The 25,876-nt window shown below is 33.0% G+C and overlaps 3 protein-coding genes and 2 non-coding genes across 5 annotated transcripts; 3 read left to right on the top strand and 2 right to left on the bottom strand.

Moving 5' to 3' along the window:
- Nucleotides 1-6,845: 6,845 nt before the first annotated feature.
- Nucleotides 6,846-6,919, bottom strand: TRNAT-AGU (transfer RNA threonine (anticodon AGU)). The gene has a single exon. It is a non-coding gene; the product is annotated as a tRNA-Thr (tRNA).
- Nucleotides 6,920-7,811: 892 nt separating this feature from the next.
- On the bottom strand, nucleotides 7,812-13,209 carry LOC25494102 (uncharacterized). Its single transcript, XM_013602838.3, has 6 exons — nucleotides 12,737-13,209; nucleotides 12,197-12,408; nucleotides 9,000-9,279; nucleotides 8,831-8,916; nucleotides 8,647-8,738; nucleotides 7,812-8,572 (listed from the first exon to the last, which is right to left on the bottom strand). Exons 1-6 carry the CDS (start codon nucleotides 13,007-13,009, stop codon nucleotides 8,328-8,330), a joined length of 1,188 nt encoding a protein of 395 aa, XP_013458292.1. The 5' UTR covers nucleotides 13,010-13,209; the 3' UTR covers nucleotides 7,812-8,327.
- Nucleotides 13,210-18,844: 5,635 nt separating this feature from the next.
- Nucleotides 18,845-19,757, top strand: LOC25494101 (ABA-responsive protein ABR18). The gene is made up of 2 exons (XM_013602837.3): nucleotides 18,845-19,142; nucleotides 19,261-19,757. The coding sequence occupies exons 1-2, from the start codon at nucleotides 18,962-18,964 to the stop codon at nucleotides 19,554-19,556; spliced, it is 477 nt and encodes a 158-aa protein (XP_013458291.3). The 5' UTR covers nucleotides 18,845-18,961; the 3' UTR covers nucleotides 19,557-19,757.
- Nucleotides 19,758-20,697: 940 nt separating this feature from the next.
- On the top strand, nucleotides 20,698-20,887 carry LOC112421434 (U2 spliceosomal RNA). Its single transcript, XR_003011766.2, has one exon. It is a non-coding gene; the product is annotated as a U2 spliceosomal RNA (small nuclear RNA).
- Nucleotides 20,888-24,135: 3,248 nt separating this feature from the next.
- On the top strand, nucleotides 24,136-25,327 carry LOC25494100 (nodulin-13-like). Its single transcript, NM_001425034.1, has 2 exons — nucleotides 24,136-24,379; nucleotides 24,893-25,327. Exons 1-2 carry the CDS (start codon nucleotides 24,196-24,198, stop codon nucleotides 25,198-25,200), a joined length of 492 nt encoding a protein of 163 aa, NP_001411963.1. The 5' UTR covers nucleotides 24,136-24,195; the 3' UTR covers nucleotides 25,201-25,327.
- Nucleotides 25,328-25,876: the final 549 nt, after the last annotated feature.

Here is a 25,876-nt window from a genome sequence, read left to right as displayed (position 1 = left end):
CTAAAGCGACGTACAATTTGAGACGGAGGGAGTATATGAGATGAGGCGCATGTTGGTTATGATAATATGCTTTTAATAAGCTTTAGATCTAATCGGTGTAAATTCAAAATCACACTCCACATCAGAATTGATGCCATTACTAGAGCTGTCAAAACGGGCGGCCCGGTCCTAAACGGGCCGGCCCTAGCAGGCTTTAGCGGGCCGGGCCAAAAAGCCCGGTTGACAAAACGGGATTGAAATATACTACCCGAGCCCGGCCCTACACGGGCCGCGGGCTAAACGGGCCGGCCCGTATTAAAAATTATATATTTTTTTTTATTTTAAAAAAATACTATAAAACACTACTATAATTTTTTTATAAATAATATTTTTAATATGTTTAAATAATGTCTAGCACAAAAGTAAATTGTAAACATTTTCGTACAAACGTCGTAAACTAAAACGACGAGAAAAATGATTTTAAATAAATTAGATATGTTATGGTTATAGATATTTATATATTCGATCTTTAAAACTATAATTAACGAAATGAATAAATATAATTTTATATTACATTTATATTTGTGTTAATTCATTGAATTTTCACTTTTGTTTTTTACTTTGATAATCAACTAAGTAAATAATTATTTGAAAAATATATATAATTTATAGAATTTTTTTTTTGTTATGCGGGCTAACGGGCTACCCGCGGCCCATTCGGGCTAGCCCTAACGGGTACCAGACTTTTAAGGGCCGGGCTAAAAAGCCCTTTTAAAATTCGGACTCAATATTTTAGGCCCAAACCCTATATTTATTCGGGCTAAACGGGCCGGCCTGTTTTGACAGCTCTAGTCATTACATAAATATGTGATAGAAAAGTCTTCAATTACATCAACTCTATAGCTTTAGATCTCTATTATCAATATGGAGTTCAACATTTATCTCTGTGTCTCAAGTTTCCCTACACACGAGATGGTTTGAGAAATTTCACATGCAGAAGAAAATTAGTCCTCTACATGCTATTGACGGTTAACATTTTATACCTCTGGAGCCATAAGAGGTTGGCACTAATCATTTTACGACACCGAAAAATATTTTTATATTATTTTCAAACACACAATGAAAATAAGAACTCTGTTTCTCCATTATTTTCACATTAAAAAATTAAGGTTAAAAAGATTTTCGTTCCTATAAAATTACATCCTCTCTACTTTCATGAGGTCAGCCTTGCCTTGGGTTCAGATGATGTAGGAATTACCTTTCACATATGTTAGTTTCTCTTAAGACGTCTTTACTTTGTAATATTTTTTTAAATTTCTAAAGGGGTGTTCATTTTAATTTGTTAGTAACAAGATCTTTCAAAACAATAAAATGCTAATAAGAAAAGTGAAACTCTTAAAATGACCGACCATAAGGGAGAGAAGATGAAATATTAGAAATAATAAAATTAGAAAAGTCTTCATCAGCATATCTCAGTTGACAGGAACTATGCATTGTTATATGTAAGGATTCAAATATCCTACTTATTAACCTTAAAAGATGAATTCTAACTATTAAATTACTTGACAAAATAAAATAAAAACGTTTTCATGGAGTAAACATAGTGTAAGTTATTTCCTTTTCTTTGTTATGATGTGTGTAGCAATTTTGATTTATCACTCTTCAAAAGCACGGGAGGTCCAAATTGCCGCCAAGATACTACATACAAGCATAGGATTGCAAAATCATGTGATGTCAAGGCAGTCAAACCAATTCAATTTTTTTTCAGTGATAAATCTAATATGTTAATTGTTATGTTAGTTTTTTCTCTTAGTCTCAACTTGAATGATGGACCTATTCAATTCATCAACCTTTAGCTTAAACTAGTTGAACTAGACAACCTCTTAAAAAATCAATTCACCCTTGTTCCTATACATGTATGGTAGTTTCTCTATGAGCCCTCTAAATTGCTCAAAATACAATAAAAACATCTACCGAAAGTTTTTTTTCCTTAAATGTAAAATGTTAAATTGTTATGTTAGTCTTTTCTCCTTTTCAAAACGTCAACCCTCAAAGTTAGATTTCATAAAACCTACCAAAAGATAATTTTCTATTGGATTAGGGGCTATGAGAGAGCAACACACCAGGCTGAGTTAACCACTAAACTAAAGGGAGTCAAAATTGTGAGAACTATTGGATTAGGACACCAAGTTTTAATCACTAAACTCAACTTTATTAACACTTCAAGCTGTCTGTGGGCCTGTGCTGAAAATCCAACGTGGTAGCAAAGTCCAATACAGGTACCCACCCATATGTCACAAATTCGTTGAGTTTACGATCTATTGGAATTAGAAGAAGAAAAATGTGGATAGGCCACTGACAATTCATATTAATAAATAAATGAATTGAATTTTATCAATTAAATAATTCTTTTTAATGCAATATATTTTCTTTTCTTGAAGGGTATTTAATATGTTCATCTATAGTAGAATAATAAGATAAATAAAAATAATAGATTGTCCTTTTTTTTAAACTAATAGACTATGCTTTTTGAAAAGGTCAAAAAAAATAATACAAATAATAAATATATTTAATGAATTCTATTGACATCGTTTACTGCATGCATACACAATATTTTGTTTACTTTAACCATCCATATCAATTAAATTCATGAGATACAAATGAATTATTTAAAAGTAAGAGATGTAAATTCAAACAAGTTAACCATATACATGTCGATAGAACTAGGAAATAGATATTTTTTTTCTTTTAAGAAACTAGAAGTGGTGAATTTCTACACTTAAGAAAATGATAGTGTGATAACTTTCTTTCGGTAAAAAGAAAAGAGTTCTGTTAATCAATGTTCCAGAATATTGATTAAGGAATTTAAAAGTAAAAAAATTGTTTTGAAAATACAAACTATTACTTTTAACTAACTAATTATTACGATATTTTTTAATAAAATTTTATCTTTTTTAACTGCTTAACCAATGTCTCGGAGTACCATTAACATTCTCGAAAGAGAAAAATATAGTGTGATAATGATAAGGTAATGCAAGTAGATAAAAGATAGAGGGCCCACGTAAAAGCGGTCCACATCATCAGCGAAAGTGAGGTGGCAAAAGACATTGAACCGAAAGCCCAACGTGCCACGTGGTAAATTAGAAGCAATGCAGGTGTGGGTCCCATCCCAATAGAGATTAATTAAGCAACAGGTTGCATAGTAGTAAGTGGGCCAACGCGTAAGACGTGGGACCCACGCAAATTCATTTGTCATAAAAAGGGTCCCACTTATAACGTACGTGCGCATCTCATACATGTCCTTTTCCAGCAAGGCAATGCCTACCTCACAATCACAAACATTACAAGTGCTAGCCAGAGTCAGACACCCAACACAAACTTTTGGCTTATCTTCTTTATTAACTTAGTATTAATTTTTTGTTCTTACATTACAAACAAAGTTACATAAAGACTATAGAATTAATCTAGAAATATTGTACCATATTACATTAAATCGAAGTAGAACAAAAAGATTGCGTAAACATCCAAGACAAGGAACCATGATGAAATTAAATTGGCTAGGAAACCGACATAAGAGGTAGCCTCCTATGAATATTTCAATTCCAAATATGGATAAGACAAAGAATATAGAGTAACAAGGATTGGTGTATTAAACATACATATGCTTAAATATGTAAAAAAGGTTCGCGTGTTTTTAGTTTTTGTCCCTGTATCTTTTTCGTTTTAATATAATCTATGTAAGTTGTTAACTTTTTTGTTTTAGTCTCTAATGTTAATTTTTGTTACAGAAACGCTGAGCTGGTAAACGGAGTCATACGTGACAATCGCTGACATGGCAAAAACATTTATGTCGCATGACAAATGATAAATGATATGATTTGAGAGACCAAAACCAAAAACGTAAAGTTGCAGAGGGACGAAAGTGAAAGACGTAAACATCAAAATTTGAAATGTTAAAAACTAAAGATTCTATCTTCTTCATCTCTCTATTTTTTCTTCTTCATCTCCTCTCTGCCAATTCGTTCATCTCTTTCGCCTCAAAAAAATTTATTACTTTAAAACATGTTCATCTCTTTTTCTTACGCTAAAACATGTTCATAGAGCATATGCTTGTTATAAGTTATAAGCCTCATCTATTTTATTCAGAACTTGACTGAGAAAAATTTCTTAAACTATTTTGATTTGCTCTAAGTGCATAAGCTAGTTGAAAAAATACATAAGGAATTATCTAAAACTGGTACAATACGTGTATAAGATGGTAAAATATTTAACTTCATGTATGTCTTCTCTTGCTACGATCAATCTGTTTATCTAAAATAAAATAAAGGGATTGGAATGAGACATAATACCTGTGATTTTTGTAAGATAGTCTTATAAACTGGAAAGGAGGAAATAATACAATTTTCACATGCAAACTTAAGACCCAAATAAAAACCTCAAAACTCAATTAAAATAGAAATACCTTACACTATTTAACATCATCTTTATAAAACTAATAGTACCAGATAGTAGTGCAATACTTTTTTTATCCGTAGACAATCTGACAAGCAATACCTTAAACTTATACACAAAATTACAAGGTTTTGAATTTGATTTTGAGTGAAATTAAAGTGTCAAATTTATCAATATTGACGTTGTTGTGAGTTGAATTAAACTTTACGGACAGTGGTGCAATATTTTTTCATCATTATGTATAAAATAATTTGATGAAATGTAATTAATTTGTATTTGTTATGAGTTTTCTCAAATTTGATTTATCTTACAATAAATTTCAATTAATGATTGATTACTCTTTAAAATTTTAATCTTATGTAGAGTATAAAATTGTAACTAACTTTATGACATGTGAGAATTGTGTTAAAAGAAGAGACTAATATATCAATTTGTTAATATGTGCTTCTCCCAAAAAAAGAATATGTGATGAGTGGAATTTCTGTCATCGTATGTTAGAATTCAAAAAAGAAAATTATTGTCTTAAAATAACTTAGAGGTAAAACACACTGACTAAAGGTGAGATTTTATGTGTAACCCCTTCGGTTGAATCTGTGATGAGCGACCAATACAGCAAAAAATAATAGTGTTATAGTGAAAGAAATAATATGTTAGCCAAACCCATTTTAAAATATGCTGACAAATGATATCGACTTTTGAAAGGCCTACAAAATCTATGCAAGATACAAATAAAATTGAAATAAGTAAAATCTTGTGAAGTTCATCATATTTTTCACTCATTGTTGTCAATTTTACACATAGGTACATATAACTCATAGTGTTAGCTAACTGCTAAAAATGTTGAAGCAGCCATAAAAGAGAAAAAGGTTTTATTGACATGATAGGGTAATTATTTCTTATTCCTTTTGTAAGAGTGACACTAACTTTTCACTTGTACAAATCTTACATATGATTTGGTGTTCTCAACATCACCTGGCCCTTCGACCTCGTCCATTCTTGTGTAGGGTAAGCATCTTATGTTCCTTTTTTAGTTGATATGAACATCCATCCCTTTCTCTCATAATTAATAAATGATAAAGAATAAATATTGTTGTATTATGTATTTTCAGGAATACAAAGCTTCCTCGACCTCAATAACCCATTTAAACATAACTTACTTGACCAAGGAACTAGTCCACCGACAACATTATAGGTTGATAAAAATATGTTGATGCTCTTGTTTCTAACTAGATTTTCTTGTAAATACAATCTTGAAGCTATCCCGCTATAAATTGTTTATGATTTATGTTCTGGTGGCAAATTTATTTTGATGGCCAGTAAAAATGTGTTTATCAAGAACATTAGACAAACTTTTTAGCCAATGTTTTGTACTACGGTGGGTATATCAGAACATAATGAATCAACGTAATTCTCAAAAAACTATGTTTCATAGTTTCTACAAAAATTATGGTGCATCATTGTGATTCTGACATACCATCATGTTACCAAATATACACTTAGTGATAGAAGTAATAGATCTTGTTTTAAGTGTCTTCCACGATCTATTAACAATAAAAAATTTGGTTGGTATTGGTTAAAATAATACATATTGAAAAGGTGGAACATAGCTTGATATTGTAAAGGAAGAGGGGGATCAAAGTTGTATATATGAACTTTAGTTTTTTTGTTACAAGATGCACCATTCAAAAATATTTCAACTTGTATCATACATTTTCTTCTCTTATAATATCGTCTCAAAAGTGTTGCGAGTTGAACTATGATATTTGTTTTTAGAGTGTGCGTGCGTGCGTGCGTGGACACACGCGTGTGCTAGGGACCATTGGATGTTTTAGAGAAGAGTTTCTGTACTAAAGCAATTTTGACATAGTATTATACTCTAGTCGTCATTAGAAAACAATTGTGGTTTATTTCTCGACGTTGGAGTTATCCGAGCTTTCAGCTCCAGTCACCATTGGATGTTTTAGAGAAGAGTTTATGTACTAAAGCAATTTTGACATAGTATTATACTCTAGTCGTCATTAGAAAACAATTGTGACTTATTTCTCGACTTTGGAGTTATCCGAACTTTAAGTTCAAAGTCAGTTCTTAGTATGCTCTACATTTTTCGTAGGAGTATTTACCTTATGTGGAAGTTGAAAATATGATATGTTTAGAGGACAAGTACAAGATTTCCTCATCTCCAACTACCTCTCATCCAATTGAGCAAACAAAATAAAAACAATACACACTACGAGGTTATGAATTATGAACTACACTTTCTTTTTACACAAATCAATTTCATTTGGCTTTTATTAAAGACAGCACAATTACCTCCAGAACTGGGGTTTTATTTACTCGTACTTGCCTCAAGAATATAATATAATAACAGTCAAGTCCGCTACAGATATACAAAATAATGAGGAATATTAAAAATTTGCTCTCGTTGAGAGTTGAACTCAAGACCTCCCGCTTACTAAACAGGTGCTCTAACCAACTGAGCTACGAGAGCATGTTACTTACACTACTGTATTATAAATATATAAATAATTTAGTCCAATCGAAATCAAGTTACATAGATATATGTCTGTAATTAATTTCTCTATTTTGATTACTAAAATCAAGTGTAATTAGGTTGTTTGGATGATAATTTTCATTTATTAAAATCAGGTTTATGATTATGTGCGGGAGGATATAATTATCAAAAAATTAATTACGACAGAAATAAATTCTTTCACTGCTCCCCTAAAAAATAAAAAAAACCTTACACTGCAAATAAGTCATTTGTTTTTTACTATCAACTCTAAAATTCCTAAGAGAAAAAAATATTGGTAATTTAAAGTTTGGCTCAAAGATAACTAAAATCTGACTGTAAAATCTTTTGCTATAACAATCCTCTTTTAATCGTTGTGTGACTTACTCTCCAATTTGTTTGTTTTCAATGTTTCATGCACATAACTTTGCTTCTTATGTTTGATTCTATTTGGCAAATTTTACGATTGATTAATATTTGGTAGTCATTGACAAAGTCATGGTGATACTAATTGAAATCCTGAATTTGCATATCCTTATCGTTGAGCTTTTGACGCTGTTTCACTCACACCATTCCATCACTTATGTTGGAATCATGTTTAAAATTTAAGAAACCAGAAGTTCTCAATTTGCTTACCACACTTCACATCTGTAATTTCCCATTAAGGTTTTTATGTTGTCTAGTTGTCTGAGTTTAATTAACTGTTGCAGTTCTATTAAAGAGGAAATGATAATTATATAAATTACTGCTGGTAACCCATCATTAGTTCTTTTGGCACGGATAATCAGCTTTGTTAAGTATGGTCCTCATCTCATTTAATTTCCAATCCCACATAGTCCCTCCCAAAAATATTATAGAAATACATACTGCAAATCACAAAGTCAAGATTCCATAAAAAAAAATGTTGGCTTATGTTATAATAATGGCAAACATTTCCAAATCAGTTAAGTAAGTGGGTAGTAAATCTTTTAAGACAATTACATCTCATCTCACCAAAAGGGTGTGTATCAGGTATAAAGTAGCTACTGTACTAGACAAGCAGTATCAGGTGAAATATGTATCAGTTGGATATTTTCGACATCATCCTCGGGTAAGTGACATAAAAGAAGCAGAAAATCTTGGTCAAGGGCTTTTGCATTCTGTGATATCAGAAGCGGGTCAATATAAATATTAAATGTTTGTAATTTTCAATAACTTTCCTTCTCCCCGGAATCCCCTAGTTAAGCAACCCCGCTTGCTTATATTACGAAGACACAAGCGATCGTGGTGTTTATAATTGAAGACATGGAAAAATAACAGTTCACTTAATGAACAACAGAAGTGATACCGGGAAGGAATACATGCCGCAGTTTGAGAATTGGGCTGCTTCTGTTGAGGGAAAGCTCTGCTATCTCGAATATATAGGATGGGTCGTAAAGAAATTGTAATCAGGATGATTTACTTGCAATAGCCTAAGCCAATTTTCAGCAGCTCGTGCTAGAGAATTGGCTTTCTGAGATTCAGAAACTCCATCTGGATCCCAGATAGAAATTTTGAACTTGTGATGGGCAAGCCCAAAGATTGGTAACGATAGCTTGGATGATATGTCCCTACCTCTTGAATAATGAATATTAAGTGGGTCAGTATTTGAACCTGATTCAAAGATCAAAATGTTAGTTGCCATCATTTTGCGGACACAGAAACTAAACAAAGACACCGAGACATACTTTGTAAAGCTGTTGACAGGGAATGGAAAGTCAGGAAGCAGGCACTCAAACTCTGCAGTGTTGGACCGGTAGGTATTCTATATATTGGATACCTTCAGAGCAACAAATAATTTAGAATCAGTAATTATCATGTACATTATAAAACCACAATAATATCATGGACAAAAGGTTGAAAACAACATACCAAGCCAGCGAAACCCAACTTGCAGGTGAAAGATCACAACTCCAGTAAGTCTTCAACTCTGGAAATTGACTTGCAAGACTAGAAATCTGAGTCAAGAAATACAAATACATGTTAGGTTAAAAAGCAATATAGCCCCAGCATTCAAACCAGCCAAAGGATAGCATCTTGCCTTATCTGCTAATGGTTCACGATTATAAGGTGTCTCATGCTCAAAGTATTGAAATATCAGCTGACCAGGAGGGTTGGAGCTCTCAGTCTCTTCACTCGGTGAACCCGTTGAAGGTTTACTTAATGAGACCCTTTCCACAGCATGATTGCATGCATCCAATGCATTAAGATGATTCCCACTGCCGTGATTAGTTTTTGGTCCTCTTTCATTACAATAGCCACTGCTGCTATCGCTGCTTGTCTCTCTGGTTGACTCGGAGTCACTTTCTTGACTAGATTTCCTGGAATATGGTGGAAATGTGAATGATACTATGTTCAACAGTCTTTGATTCAGCTAAAATGGTAAACTGGTACATTTGTTTCAAAATAAGATCAAAACTTGTTACATTAGAAAGGTAAAGTGAAAAGACAGTCTTGTAAAAGTGATCTTGTGGCATCAAAATGATTGTGTTTGTTAAAATAAAACCAAGATAAAATGCATCATATTAAATGTTGCTTAGAACTTGTAGGATGTGATTCATTGAAGTAAGAAACAAGAAGGCTATGAGCAGCACGACCGAATACTCTCTCAGTGGCAACAAGTGAAAATGTGACAATTATTTAATGGAGCTACGGAGTATTGTGACTTGTGAATGGTGGAGCAAATGTGCTGACTTCAACCCAATTGTCTAAAATACAGTTGCAGTGTCAGAAGTAAACTCAGTTTATCTGTAGTACTAAAACAGTTAGATTGAACTGATTTATACGTACATACAAAAGAGGCGAGTTTCGGTAGTCACTTTCTTATTGTTCCCATGCCAGGTTCTTTAGATCTCACATCCCTCACATGTAAATATGCAACCAACTTACCCACTGTAGACAACCTGATATACACGTGGTGATCGAGGAAATAAATCATGAAAGATTGAAAATACAAGACAGTAAGTCATGTGAATTCTTAAGCTTCTTGCTCTGTTTGGGAGTTTGGAGAGGAGGGAAGGGAATTGCTGTCGGGGGAGGAGGAGAAAGAAATAGAGAAATCTCCCACCTTATTTGAGAGGGTAATTTTGTAGAGAACGAGAAGAGAATGTTTATGATTAATATATTTTTGATTTTGAGATTACTATAAAGGGATGAAAAGGGTTTAAAGAATTTTTCCAAGCCCTCCAAAATCCCCTTCCAATAAATTTTTAAGTTCCCCCATATTACGGTAAAGAATTTTAGAAGGTTTTGGTAAATTCTTCAAACCCAGTCTATGTTGTGATATTACTCTTAAAATTAAAAATATAATAATTATAAAGCCTTCAATTGTCATTCTCTACAAACTCTCTATTAAAAAAGATGGAAGCTCTCCCTTCCCCTCTCCTCCTACATATAGGTTCTCCTTCAACGTGCAATTATTAAGAGAATGTTATCTATAATATGCCAAAGGCGTCTCCATAGCACAACGATGAGAAGCTATTGGAGAAAACGTAAGTCCCACCATACAGGTTGATTTTGTAAGGATGAATTAAACTCAAACCAGAACCTACGCTGGTATCGGAGCCTATCGTCATTTGTATATACTTTTATTTAGTATAGCCATCCTCAAACAAGCCAGTACCATCTACTCATTTTTCAAGAACAAATAAAACACTAAAATAAGAATGAGCAACCACGGTTGTCAAGGGAGATTATCAGTCGATTCTTTTCCCATTTGTAGAGAAAAGTGAAGTTTTATTTAAGCTCTGTTCATTTTTTCACGTTAGAGAATCAAAATTCTTAAATATGTGGATATTTTGGAAGGCTTGGATACAGACATCAGATAAAATCATTCCTGTTCAAATCAACACGACTTTTTAGACTTTAGAGTGACATTAATTATCTATCACATTCAGTTTCTAGCAAGTCTAAATCAACAGAGGCTATGCTTAAAGCTACCAGATAAAATACTCTTGTGAATATGTGATGATTAATTAATTTAATAATAACATATGTGAACCTTCTTTAAATCTTTTCTCTAGCACCAGAGAACAATAAGTAAAACCCTCTCATTCTCAGCATCGTTATCAATAGTAGGTCATGGAAAATAGAGGGATGACAAAAATCCACATAGCAGACAATGATGCGGGCAAATAGCAGAAGACACGTAGCTGTTAAAATAAGTCAATTATATATAAAAAAAGGTATGCTGCAAACAACTAAGAAACTGCATAAAGTTTTTTTTTGAAAGCGACATGATATTAACTCAAGCTCAATTTTCAAAAAAAATAAAAAATACTGACTAGTTATTACTGAAACCAATAAATTTCAGATGTTTGACAGAAGAACACCAAAGTCTCGCTAACTATGGAAGATGGCTTGTTGAAAAGCAAGGAGGCAGCGCACAGCTTATGTATAGAGAGGTTTATGTCTTAGCGAGATTATATGAGTAATAACACTCTGGTTCTTCAGTTTTCTTATTTAAAATAGGAGAATGTTAACCAGTGCCCCCGGGGCATTGGTTAAGCAGCTAAAAGAGGCAAGATTTTATTAAAAAATGGTGTAATAATTAGTTAGTTAAAAGTAACAGTTTATATTTCCAAGACAATTTTTCTACTTTTGGATTCCTTAACCTGTGCCAGGGCACCGGTTAACAAGACCCTTTAAAATACAGCTCGTGTAATGCCACTACAGTTTTATTTTTTTATAGGAAAAAAAAAGGTCTTGTTAACGAGTGCCCCGGGAAACTCTTTAAACATTCCAAAATAAACAATTATTCTTTAAAAAAATCAAATATTTTGATTTTCAATGCATTGAATACACATATTTTCATAAATGCTTACCACTTATAGTTCTTAAAGAGTGCCCCGGGAGCACTCGTTAACATTTCCCAAAAAAACGAAATTCTTTTTTTTCCTCTATTGTCGCTACAACTGCTATGGCCGCTAACGCCCTCGTAGCCAAAATGGGCTAGCTTATTGATTTTCATACCAGATTCTTGAAAATCGACTACACAGTAGCACTATAACGCCTCTATTTGATAATAACACTGGTGTCAGTTGGCAATTTGAGCCACATTTACGAAGCATGCAGAATATGATGCATGTTATTAGATACACTAATGCAAGTGGTCATAAGTCATAACAAAAGAAAATAGTAAAACAGAATTAAAAAACAAAACAAAATTATAGTAGAATGCCAATCATTCAAGAACAACATTTAAAAATGCTATGTTTCATTTCATGGCAACATACTAACCTTAACCGCGTGGAAGGTTTCGTGGGATCAATATAAAGCTGAATGGCAGACAAAGAAACATTATAATACTGTGTCACAGATTCATTGCCATTCATCACCAAAGGAACACCCGCCCCATATGCACTCCATTCCTTAAAAGATTCCCACAAATCTCCAAGTACATAGTACGGTACTAATTCAGCTTCCTTGGTTTTCCATCTCCTTGAACTTGTCTGTTCAATTCATTCCCACACAACACAACAACAACAACAACATATTCCACCCAGATAAGCCAAAATGTACTTTGAATTGAAAACAAAGTACAAAACAAATAACCGACATTAACCTTAAAAAACTAACACGTTATACTATGTTGTTTTTTGTAACAGCCCAATTTAAGAGACATCTAAAATTTCATTCCTTTATGAATCAAACATTGACCCATTATTTAAAATCCCATTTATTCACTAATTCGCCAACAGGGTCCATGATTATGCTAATTGAACTCTTAAAAAGAAAATAAAAAAGTGCAATTGAATTGAAGGTGATGAAAATTGAAACCTTAGGAAGATATTGTGCAGGAACATGGGGCGTAATATACTCCAAAAACCGATCCAAATTTGAAATATCAGATGTAGCACGTGAAGAAATCGAGCAATCGGAAGAAGAACCGGGTCTATTTTCCGATGAGGTTCTAGAAAGCGAAGACCTTTGTTGTTCTTGTTTTTCTCTGTGTTTACGAAGCGGTGGTGGACTATAGAAACGATTCTCGCCGAGATGTCTATTACGATTGCGGCTTCCGCCGGCGATGGCAGCGCCACCGGTGGCTGACATTGAAGAAAAATGCTTTCGATAATTTGGGATTTTGTGAAACGACGACGTTTTGAGAAGGTGAAGTGTGAAGAAGGGTTTAATTTAGCATCCGTTGAGGTTTTTTCAACATTGATTTTATATTTTTGTTGTTACACTTAAAAATGAAGATGACGGTGATGATTCTATTTTGATGTTAGAGTTCTTAATCAAAATGTTTAATTAACTAATATGTGTATGAAATTGGGCCCTTATTTTATTCTTGGGTTAATGGTTTGCAGAATTTTTTTTTTTTTTTTATGACCTATTAGAGGGGTATTAAATCAAAAAAATTATTTTGCAGGGGGAAAATAAAAAATGACCTATATTACAGGAGGGGTAAAGCACCATTAACCCTTTATTCTTTTCATTAATTGAAGCCCTGAACAACCCAAAAAAGGAACCCTAGGGGATCATTTCATTTCATGTCTCCTTTGGTCATTTTTCTACATCCAATTTAAGTTGTGTCTGCAAAGAATAATTAAGTTTTTATTTTACAAAATGTTAATAAATTTTTTTTTTAAAGAAAAATGTTAATAATTTGTTATTATCAATGTAAGTTGGGATTTTATTTTATTTTTTTACAAAAGAGGGCCTAAGCCCGAAAAAAAAAAAAAAAAAAAAAAAAACTAAGCTAGTTGAACACTCCTAGACATGCAAGCTCCGGAAATATCATCAAAAAGTAAGCTACGGAGGTCATTAGGAGGAGACTCCACCACATAATAATTATAAGAATCCAAAGACAAACTATAATTAGCAAGTCAGTCAGCACTTCGGTTTTCCTCGCGTAAAGTATGAAGAACTTGGACCTGCCAATCCAAACTCAAAAGATTGCGAATATGTCTCACCGAAATAAGAACAATCCCCAAAGATTGCATTTATACGTTGTCATGTCAATCAAGAGCTTTGAATCACTCTCCACAATGAGTTGTGGAATGCGGTCTCTCAAAGCCATCGCCAACCCTAGATACAAGCCCCGCATCTTCGCATGTAGAGCATCACACAAACCAATCTTCTTAATGTAGCCTTTGATCCAACGCCCATCTGAGTTGCAAAACAAGCCTCCGCGACCCGAAGCCTCGTTATTCCTTTTACAAGCCCCATTACTATTGAGTTTGATCCAACCATGTGGAGGTCTCTTCTAGCCAATGTAAATAATCTCCTTATGTTGAGGATTTTGATGAAGTTGTAAAGATGTGCACTCTTCAATGTGTTTTGAGTAGCTCTGAATCACGTTGACCGGATCATAAGGCCGTTGGAAATTGTCTTTAAAAAATAGCTTTATTTCTCCACGTCCATATAAACTAACATATCGTCATGAAAATTGTTCGCCAACCATCTTTGTTAGGACCAATATTGTGCTTGTTGAGATTGGTGAAAATACATGCCATGCAATAGAAGGAAAAGAAACTAGTAATAAAATTAGATGGAACCAGTCGAAGCCAAACTTGAGTTGCATGCACACAATCACGCAACACATGTAGAGTAATCTCATTATGACTCCCACAACTAGTACATGTGAGCGATATTCCCATTCCCCACTTGCTCCTACGAACATTTGTGAGAATGCGCTCATGTGGAGCCAACTAAATGAAAAGTCTGGATGCGATGAGATCCTTTCTGTAACGCCCCAGTTGTTTATTTAATTAATTTGAATTATGTGGAGTATATATTTTTTTTATATATGATGTTTGGTGATTTATGCGGAGTATATATATATATATATATATATATATGTGATTTTTGAGTGTTTTATGTGGTGTATTATTCTATTATATAGTTTATTTGATAATAATTAGAATAAGTATGAAATATTAGTTATTTTGGAGTTTGGAGAGTTATTAAATAATTATTAAAATTAATGGGGAGCTAATGGAAATATTAGGGAGTTAAGTAAGAGGAAAGTTGAGAAATAGATGTCAGAAGCAGTTTACGTGAAACCAAGCCAAGGGAGAGAAAACCAGGAACAAGAGAGAAGAACCAAGGGAATCCATTTTTGCTGTGCATTTTCATTCCGAACTAAGGTAAGGGTGAGGTTTACTTCAATAGTGTAGATTTTAAAGTCTGATTTGAGTTTAACAGGTTTTTGGAGTGAAATTGAAGAATTGGGTTTTAATTGAATTTATGGTTTTTGGGGTAGATACTGCTGTTCTGATGTTAGAATTTGGTTTTGGTTGCATAGAAACATTCAATTCTCATCTGTAAACTGATTTGGGGAGTGATTGGAAGGAAACTGGGATTTTTGGGAAAAACCAGTTTTCTGCCCGTACAGAAGTTCATCGCTCGCATCGCGAGTAGCTGTGCTCGCCATGGTGAGTAAGCAACTTCATAGCTCGCCTCGCGAGCAGTCCAACTCGCCATGGCGAGTAGCCCAGATTAAAACTTGATTTTTTGAAAAGTTGTTATAAGATGTTTTGGGGATGGTTTAAGGTACCTAGATGATACTAATGATGAATGGTGGAATTTTTAGGCTAAAAAGATGAATAGGGAACTTAGAATTTGGATTTGAGTGAGAAAATGGCATTTTTCCGAGAGCACCTGATTTTCACTCGCCTCGAGTTCGCCTTGAACTCGCCATGGCGAGCTAGTGTTTTTGTGAACTCGCCATGGCGAGCAGATGTGCTCGCGAGGCGAGCTGCACAGTTCCTGAATGTTGTTTTGCTAGCTTGAATAGTAGTGGTTGATGTTGTTGTTTTTGAGCATGGTTATATGCAATTATGCATTATTTCGGTTGATTGAACTACTGGATTAATGATTACTGATGATGGTTGAAATGTATGCCAATTGTTGAATCATACATATTATTAAAGTGGAGTCATATTGAGTTGCATTGCATGGTCAGTTGTATGTAGATATACACAAGTAGGTCCGTGGCATATGCATAAAACAGCGGTGAGGGCTTCGGTCCTGGAGTACGAGTTGCTCAACAGCGGTGAGGGCTTCGGTCCTGATGAATGCTTTAACCATTCAAAAGCGGTGAGGGCTTCGGTCCTGTTTGGTACCACATGCATATTGCATTTCATTAAGAAGTCTAAGATGGTGTCTTAGCAGTGGTCATGTCATTTGCATGAGTCTTGGTTGTTGGTTTCAGTTATTATCTGATGGATGTTGTTGGTGTTGAATATGCATTTATATATATATTCATTGCGATCATGGTGTATTGTGGATGTTGTTGTTGCTTGTAACTTATACACATATATATGTTTACAAGATGATGTGTTTGATGATTAGGGTGTTAGATTCAATTGAAGATCTTAATATCTATATATATTGTTGTGAATCTCACCTCTTCTGCTTGAAAATGTTGCCCTTCCTCTGGGTAACTTGCAGGTGATCCTGAGTAGTTGGTGGTGGCTCAATGTCGTGTCTAGGGCTCTGATACGTGGGATGGGAACTGTTATTTATATTATTGTTGTTTCTTTTCCATGTATCGAATTTTGGAACTTGTTGATGTGGAGCCTTTATTGTCTTTTGAATGATGTTGTTGAATTAAGCTAAGGCCTTTAATGCCGTAGGCTGTTGTTGGATTTGAAAACTATTCCGCTGCTATGTTTTCATTTTTATTAAGTGGTTTAATTAAATAGTTTCATATGCTATTTAAGAATTTTGATATTGCAATGTAGCATACCCGTTTCTGGTGAATTACTCTGATGATTATTTGTTATTTATTTACTTTTGGGTAACAGGGTGTTACACTTTCCAACCCTATAAAGTCTTCCGATCCCCATCAACAACATGAGGGTCAACATGTGATTTTAAACCTAGCAATAAGAATTGAGTGGCGTTAATTCTTTAGAGGAACCATTTTATCATCCAATATCTTCTTATTTACCTTAAAAATTAGTCTCTATAATTATACGTAGAGTATATAGGTTAACACCAAATAAGTATTACTTGAAAATTTAAATCTTTATCGTCTTTAATATTAAAATATCTTATTTATTAATACATTGATCAATTCATCAATAATGAATATAAGAAACTATGTAGTAATATATATATATATATATATATATATATATATATATATAAATATAAGAGACTCTATTTATACACATATTAACTCATTGTTTATATTATTAATTAAAAAACAGTTAAATCTCATAAAAATATAAACAACCTCACTACAACATGAACAATATTATCTATATCAATGTATAAAGAAAATAGAAAATTTTTAGTTAGATTATTTATTATTCAAATTATGCTCTTAAGCAATTTTTTCCTATAATAATGATATATAGTTGATGTCAATGAAAATGATAAATGTTATCTTATTTTTGTTATATTGTATTGTATGTGTAATTTAAAAAGATAAGCATGATGTTACAATTTGAAATCACAAACGTCCATACATATAATTTTAATCAAAATCTAACTAATTTCATAAAAAAAATATTGTACATAATTTACACGCGTTAATACAGTAAAATGAGCGGATAAACACAACACTTTTATAAGAGTTACTCTATTCGTTCCTAAATGTAAGAAAAAAAAAACTCACTTTCTTTATCCCAAAATGTAAGCAAAAAAGACAAAAACTTTTATCCTATTTAATTATAATTTTTTTTGTAAAAAAAACAATATTTTTCAAGAATTTTTTTTGCTTATTCGCATGAAATTAAATGCAAATTACATTCAATTTTCACTCTCTTCCATTTTATCCATAATCAATAGCCAATAAAAATTGGTTTTATATTTTCCCATTTATACAAAAGAAAACACAAAAAATTATACTCAAAATTCTTATGTTTTAGTTTTCTTAATAAGTGTGATTTGATTTGTTTAGCTTACAATTTAGGTAGGAGGGAGTATTTTACAAATACTTGTATCGAGGAAATCGATCAATAAAATTTTAATACCAAATTTAAAATTTTAAAACTTTTTTTTTTTGAAGAAATATTTGTAAAACATTGAAATACAATAAAAGAATTCAAAAAGGATGTTCTTCTTTATTCAAAAAAAAAAAAAAAAAAAAGGAGGTTCTTCTGGAAGGGCGTCTATAATTTTAGTCCACATCAAATTAAACGCATTCGTATGTTTCTCATGGTTGGCGGTGCGTTATTTTCTTTTTGAATCATCATTAAATTCACAGCACTCGATGCAAAGCACACCATTGTTGAATTTATCTGTGCAGCTTCTTTGAATTCCAATCCTTCAAACCATAAAGCTATTTAACATAAGATTACTCCAGCTATTTCAAATGGTTTATCGTTTAGTTTTCGATTAAGAAGAAAAAATTGAGTAGAGGAATTTATTTGATATGTAACAGTATATAAAAAGAATACATCATACCACAATAAATAAATAAAAAGAATACATGATTTTTTGGATTGATTTTTTTTTTTTTGAAATAAGGGATTCAGATTTTTTATTATATTTATTATTATGCTATTGACATTGATAAAAGATAAACAAAATTCGTTTCCTAAACAAAAACAGCTTTTTACTATTTCAAATTCACAAACATCTACACATATAAATTTAATTAAAAATCAAAATTTTATAAAAAACATTAATTATAATTAACGCAATAAAAAACTGACTAATAAACACTAAACACAAGTTTTTATAATGAATATGATCATTATCTCTCGCTATTAGTTGTTATAATATTTATCTCTAAAATATTCCCACATTTTATCCATGAGTAACTAAACTAGTAATAAAATCAGATTATGTAGCGGCACGAAGTTTGATAAGAATAAGATGGGCCAACAGCTTCTCATTTGTGACATTGAGTCAACAAGTTCCCACAAGGGGGCCGGGGAATAAATTAAGGGTGGCAACCAAGACAGTGCCCTATAAATACAAAGGCTTCCATATCCATATGCTCATAAGCCACACACCAACATACATATCTTGTTCTCAAATACTACTTGTGTTTCTTAATTCCCCTTTGAAACTTCATCACCAAATTATCAAATTAAACCAAACATGGGTGTATTCACATTTGAGCAAGAAACCACCTCTACAGTTGCTCCTGCTAAGCTTTACAAAGCTCTTGTCCATGACTCTGATGATATCATCCCAAAAGCTGTTGATGCCATCAAGAGTGTTGAAACCGTCGAGGGAAATGGTGGTGCCGGCACCATCAAGAAGCTCACTTTCGTTGAGGGTTAGTAAACACATTTTCTATACAAAAGTACCGTATGTTTTTTTTTTTTTTTATGTTATTGTATACAAATAGTAGTAGTGATGAAAATCAATTAATTAACCAACATATATTTCTGCAGGAGGACAAACCTTGTATGTGTTGCACCAAATTGATGCAATTGATGAAGCAAACTTGGGATATAACTATAGTATAGTTGGAGGAGTCGGGTTGCCAGAGACAGTCGAAAAGATATCATTTGAAGCGAAATTGGTTGAAGGCCCAAATGGAGGGTCTATTGGAAAGACGACTGTTAAATACCAAACCAAAGGAGATGCTAAGCCAATTGAAAAGGAGGTTGAGGAAGGCAAAGCCAAGGGGGATGCTCTTTTCAAGGCCATTGAGGGTTATGTTTTGGCCAATCCTAATTACAACTAATCCATCCTCCAATTTACCAAGTCTAGCTACTATCATCACTAAACATGAGCGTGCTTGCTAGTTGTTTTTGTGTCTTCTTAATCTTCCAATGTAATAAAGTTTTTTCTTGTCAGTTTCTTTTCTTACTTTTCAACTGGGAGATTTGTGATGTTTATGTTGTATCTCACTTCATCAATGAATAAATTAATACAAATGAAATCACTATCCAAATAATATTTATGCTGTTGTTAAGTTTTTTTTCTTTGATTGGATGTTGTTGTTAAGCTTATTTACTTGGTTTATAAAATATATGATCTTCAGAGCAAAATCCTTTATCGGTTGTGTTTACTCAAATTTGAAAAAGTCTGGCTCCGAAAAAAGTTGTGACTTTCTCTTGGAAGCTACTCCGTGATAGGATCCTTTCGAGGACCAATCTCTCTAGGAGGCACTCTTTACCACCGGATACCTCTCTGAATTGTGTGTTAGGTGACAGAACCCTTTAGTCTTCCACGCACTTATTTCTTTTTTGCGAGGTGTCTAAGAAGGTTTGGACTGAGGTATTGAATTGGCTCGGCCTTAACTACCAAATGCCACCAGATCCGTTCCTCCATTGGCAGTGGTGGAATGTGGCTTAGCATGAGGAAAATGGTTACACACCATCCTTGCTGCTTCTTTCTAGCAACATTAATTTTGCATAAAATTTATTTATGTGACTGTGTGATAACTTTTAAGTTAAATCTGTTTCTAACTCAGATGATTGTGAAGATAATGTCAAGTAATAGAGAATTTTGTAGCATAAAAGAATCACAAGTTCTGAAGTGAATTCCCTGATTATGAACGTAGCCTTAAACTTTTCAAACTCAAAACTCATAGTTAGTATAATTGCAGACTATTTTAATTTGAGATATGATTTTGATTTTGATACTGGAGGCATTGTTTCAATTGTTGTATTCAACAATCTCTCATCACATTTAAAACTGATAATGAAAGTTTGCAGCAGAAAATAAGTGGCGAGTCACGCACGGGTAATGAAGGTGCTACTGCATATTCCATCAACAAAAAAAAAAAGGGTGGTCCTGCATATAAGTCCCACATCGGGTAATGAAGAAAGAAACTGAGTGACAGTTGATATAAAAGCAGAAGCCAGCTCTTCTTTCAACTCATACCTTTCTCGGCCTTTTGGCTAAGATCAAGTGTAGTATCTGTTCTTATCAGTTTAATATCTGATATGTGGCCCAATGGGTCACACGATATTAAATTACTTTTTTGAGGGGGAGAAGCCACTTCAATAGCTTGCTATTGGGCTTCTCATGTGTTGCACTATTGCATGAGTTAGGTACACCCCACCAATTCTAGTTTAATTTTTGTATTTTTAATTAATAATTTTCCCGTCTCTATGGTTAGATGGATAATTGACTATATTTACATGCTTCGTTTTACGAAGAGCCTATGTTGATGTACGTTTTTATCTTGGGGTAAAAATTATGCATTTTCTTTCTTTGCGTTACGACCTTTTTAATAAAAATACTATTTGGGCTTTTTTTTTTTACACGAGAAAAGGAAAAGAGGATCAAGGTTAATAGCTTTTAACTTTGCTAGCACATATGCGTAGGCATTCTCTCGTGATGCAGAGCTATTGTCCAATCTTTTTTCATGAAATCTCTAATAATCTCTAGCTCATTAGCATAATGATGAAACTGAGATGTTCCCTTTGTGACAAGTTGAACCACATGCAAGGAATATAAGAAACACATTACTTTTTTAAATCCAGGTTGCCAACACAGTCTGATGCCAACTAAAAGCGTTTGTATTTCCGCATGAAGAATATTGGACAAACCTACACTCCCATAGAAACCAAATTGAAAGGTTCCATCATGGTTAAGCACCAAGCCACCAAACCCTGCATTCCTTGGATTAGTATGAGCACTTCCATCTATATTGAGAATCATGGCATCCTCATCCCCTTTATTCCAACACATCTCACGAGTTGTTCGATGAGAGTGGGAGGTTGGACTTCCCAATGCCTGCTTGGAAACTTGTAGCTGAGTAAAGATAGATGTTATGATCTAGTACTTCATAGGAGTTGTTTCCTTAAAAATAAATTTGTTGCGAGAGATTCAAATATTCCACATTATCAATGGAGCTAAGATACCAACTTCATCCACTAAGGTCGCTAGGATCTTTGAAGTATTGTCTAGAACAACCTTGTGACAAATTGATAGAACATCACTAAACTCACTTCGCGTTTTACGTTTTATGGTAAGACCTTTTTAATAAAAATACTATTTGGGCTTTTTTTTACATGAGAAAAGGAAAAGAGGATCTACGTTAATAGCTATTGTCCAATCTTTTTTCATGAAATCTCTAATAATCTCTAGTTCTTTAACATAATGATGAAACTGAGATGTTCCCTCTATGACAAGTTGAACCACATGCAAGGAATATGAAAAACACATTACTTTTTTAAATCCATCCTCCAACTTACCAAGCCTTCCTACTATCGTCATTAAAAATGAGTGTGCTTGTCAGTTTGTTGTTGTTTTCTTAATTTAAGTTTGAAATAAAGTGTTCACTTGTTAATTTCTCCTTTTGCTATGGAACTGTGAGATTTGATGTCTATGTATCTCGATTTTTCACTAAATCAATAGAAATGAAAGCATTATCTAAAAAAATACATTTGTTGTTGTTGTTAAATTTAGTTACTTATAAATTTATGATCTTCCGTACAACTTTATGGAAAGAACGGTTAGTTATATTTGTGGATGTCTACCGATATTGCAAAATCTACTAAAAGATCGACTATCAGGTATTTCTGTGTATATGACAGGCACAAATGACACTTTTAAAACTCTGCAAGAGTTTATATTATATAGTATCAAAGTGCCCTATGTAACGCCTCCTTTAGGTATCACATTCCGCAATTTAAAATTTCTCTTTTGAAGAAGTGAAGTAGTGAACATTTGAAAACTCATTTTTTTGTTACAAAGCTAAAGGACCAAAAAAAGAAAACTACAGTCTGCGAAACCATGTTTCCATAGAGTTCGCATTGAGGAGGTTTGAGAGGCCGAACTGAGGGGAAGCGTGGATCATGATGTCTATGCTAGATGAAGCACCTAGATTAGCAATCAACACGATTGTTTCCTTCTCGGAGAGTGTGGGTAATGTAAACACGCCAATCTTCATGAAGTAAATCTTTGAAGTCTTCAATCAAAGTTGTAAACTTGTGAAATCTTTATGTGTGATCACAAAGGATATTAAACAAAGAAGAAAGTCTGTGAAGCAAACCACGCCATGATCTTTCAATTGTTTAGCCAAAAGTAACCCTTGATAAATGACATGAAACTTGGCATGGAGAATTTCGAAGGAGCCTAGGAGGAGCCCCAAGAAACCTAATATCCAGATCCCATATAGTTGATGAAGCAAACCACCAAACCCATCTCTAGAGGGGTTGTCAAGGCAGCTAGCTACCATCAATGTTAAGAATAATAGAAGCTTGATTTTAGGAGTTCTATTTAACCCATATTTCATAGTGTGTGTGTTTCTAGCTGGGAGCTAGAGAAGCAAGAGATGAAGTTGAAATTCATATTTAAGTAAAGTAATTTTATAAAACTTATTCAAACAATTGTGAAAAAACAGATAGGTTTTAATGCTTTTGTAATTTAAATTATAGTTAAGAACAAATAAGTTTTGATAACTGGGTAAGGCAAATTAAATCTTTGTTTGGAGGAGATTAAATGTATTATATTATAGTAGATTTTGTCATAAAACATACATCTATTGGGTCACTGGTATAATGGTCGAATAATTGGGTCACCAATCGAAACACGTGACTAAACTGGATTGAATCAAATGACTCAGTTATATAACTCGGGTTGTCTGAATAAATTATCTTTGTATTAAATTAGATTAAATTTAAAGACTAATTCTCTAAAAACGTTCTAAACATTTAAGTCTTATAAAATGTGAAAAAAAAAGTCTTAAAATATTTAACTTATTGAAGTCTTATATAGTTTTATTTTAAAAAAAAATCATTCTAAAATATTTGTATAAATAAAAATATTTGAGGATTTTTTTTGCGGAACAGATTAACTTTAATGTGTTTATGGCATATAAATATATAGGAAGCATTGTAGTTGTACCCAAAATAATTATATATATAACAATCTTTGTATGCATGCAAATTTGAATCCTTTAAAAAAAGAATTAGTATTTATATAAAACAATCTCCGTATGCATATGCAATCTTATTTTTTTAAGGAAATTGTATGCACGCAAATGTTTATGATGATCATATTAGTATAAAATAACATATTTAAGCAACATTTTCTTGCCCTAGTTTATCTAACCTCCGTAGATCATCGAGGTATCTGTTCCACACGGGAGTGGCGACTTTTTAATTTATACTAGCCTAAAATAAGACCTTGAGGAATTGCTATACGATAATGCAAGCATTTCCCCACATTAATTATTACAGATTGGCAAACATGAAATTGAAAATTAAAACTTACTTATAAACTTTCGTGTTCTAGGGGCAACTCCACAGTGACCTATTGCTCCATTGCAGCGCCTATAAATTAACGCATATGCCAACATATCAATCCACACCAAAAGAAAGAGAACATTGATCTTAATTAACTTTCTTAAGAGTCAAAAAATTATCATGGGTGTTATCACTTCAGAAAGCGAGTATGTTTCCTCTCTCTCTGCTGAAAAACTATACAGAGGCATTGTCGAAGATGGAAACATCATCTACCCCAAAGCTTTACCACGATTCATCGAGAAAGCAGAAACTCTTGAAGGAGATGGTGGCCCAGGAACCATTAAGAAATTAACTTTTGTTGGAGGTAATTAAATCTAGGCTTAATTGCACTTTTGGTCCCTTATCTTTTTAAAAGTTGCGATTTTGGTCCTCTAACTAATTAAAATACAAAACAGCCCCCTATGTATTGGATCTTTGGCAGTTTTGGCCCCCAAGACCACTTTTGACATAGTCTTCGCTGACGTGGCACCCACATCCCTTAAGTGAGGTGCCACGTGTCGATCATTGTGGGTGCCACGTCAGCGAAGACTAAGTCAAAAGTGATCTTGGGGGCCAAAACTGCCAATGATCCAATACATAGAGGCTGTTTTGTATTTTAATTAGTTAGGGGGTCAAAATCGCAACTTTAAAAAAGATAGGGGGCCAAAAGTGCAATTAAGTCTTAAATCTAAATTAAGTTTGTTTGACCATATAGATACTTATTCCTCTCACTATTTTATAAGCTATGCTATCCATGTTAATTTATGAAACAGCTTATATATAAATAATTTATACATAAACACTTATATAATATACGCTTAATTAATTGTGTGAGCAGATTTTGGGTCTACGAAGCAACACATAGATATGGTTGACAGAGAAAACTGTGCGTACACTTACAGTGTATATGAAGGTATTGCTTTGTCAGATCAACCTCTAGAGAAAATAGTTTTTGAGTTCAAATTGGTTCCAACCCCTGAGGAAGGATGCATTGTGAAGTCAACAACCAAATACTATACCAAAGGTGATGATATTGAACTCAGTAAAGATTATTTGGAAGCTGGAATAGAGAGATTTGAAGGTTTCACAAAGGCAGTTGAGAGTTTCCTTTTGGCTAATCCTGATTACAACAAAGACAGCAACTAATTCAGACAGTGTTATGTTATTATTATATAATATGATCCATTGATCCCTTTGTCTTGCTTTATATTCCAATAATAAAACATTTCAATTTGCATCGTGAGAATATTACATACGGTGTTCGTTTCTTTCATTTTCTTTTCTCAATGTCTTATTTCTCTTCACATGTTACTTTCTATTTTCCTTCTTCTTTTGTTTCTATTTTTTTCTTGAAACAATAATTGGGACTAAATATTAATGTTGTTAATGTTTCTCGTTTAAATTTGAAGGGTAAATAATGAAAATTACAATTTATCAAAAATAATAATGAAAGTTATACTCCCTCCGTTTCAAAATGAGTGTCGCTTTAGACTTTGGTACACAGATTTATAAGAAATGGAATGAAATAATCATTGGATATAACGTTTTTACTAAACTGCCCTTACTTTATAAGACAAAATTAAAGTTGCATTGAAAATTGTGTGAGAAAAAAGTTGGAAGAAAAAAATTAAAGTTGTATTGAAAATGTAAAGTGACATTCATTTTGAAACAATTTTTTTTGGCTAAAGTGACACTCATTTTGAAACGGAGAGGGAGTAAAATATTATGCAGTTATTTAATAGGAAAAAATCACTTATTTGATTGGATAGAAAAAGATCAAATTCTAAATTAAATTGTTTAAATAAAAGATAAAATTGAACGA

This window comes from Medicago truncatula, chromosome 4, assembly GCF_003473485.1.
Source record: "Medicago truncatula cultivar Jemalong A17 chromosome 4, MtrunA17r5.0-ANR, whole genome shotgun sequence".
In the NCBI taxonomy this organism is placed as follows: domain Eukaryota; kingdom Viridiplantae; phylum Streptophyta; class Magnoliopsida; order Fabales; family Fabaceae; genus Medicago; species Medicago truncatula.
The sequence above is the reverse complement of the archived record's forward strand: the minus strand, read 5'-3'. Positions and strand labels throughout refer to the sequence as shown.

What these genes read in the sequence shown, in the direction of transcription:
- LOC25494100 (NM_001425034.1), top strand. Translation starts at nt 24,196, where the DNA reads ATGGGTGTTATCACTTCAGAAAGCGAGTATGTTTCCTCTCTCTCTGCT. An exon ending in GAAATTAACTTTTGTTGGAG is followed by an intron (nt 24,380 to 24,892) that starts GTAATTAAATCT and finishes TTGTGTGAGCAG; the next exon opens with ATTTTGGGTCTACGAAGCAA.
- LOC25494102 (XM_013602838.3), bottom strand. Translation starts at nt 13,009, where the DNA reads ATGTCAGCCACCGGTGGCGCTGCCATCGCCGGCGGAAGCCGCAATCGT. An exon ending in CTGCACAATATCTTCCTAAG is followed by an intron (nt 12,409 to 12,736) that starts GTTTCAATTTTC and finishes TGAATTGAACAG; the next exon opens with ACAAGTTCAAGGAGATGGAA. An exon ending in CCTGTCAACAGCTTTACAAA is followed by an intron (nt 8,573 to 8,646) that starts GTATGTCTCGGT and finishes TCTTTGAATCAG; the next exon opens with GTTCAAATACTGACCCACTT.
- LOC25494101 (XM_013602837.3), top strand. Translation starts at nt 18,962, where the DNA reads ATGGGTGTATTCACATTTGAGCAAGAAACCACCTCTACAGTTGCTCCT. An exon ending in GAAGCTCACTTTCGTTGAGG is followed by an intron (nt 19,143 to 19,260) that starts GTTAGTAAACAC and finishes ATATTTCTGCAG; the next exon opens with GAGGACAAACCTTGTATGTG.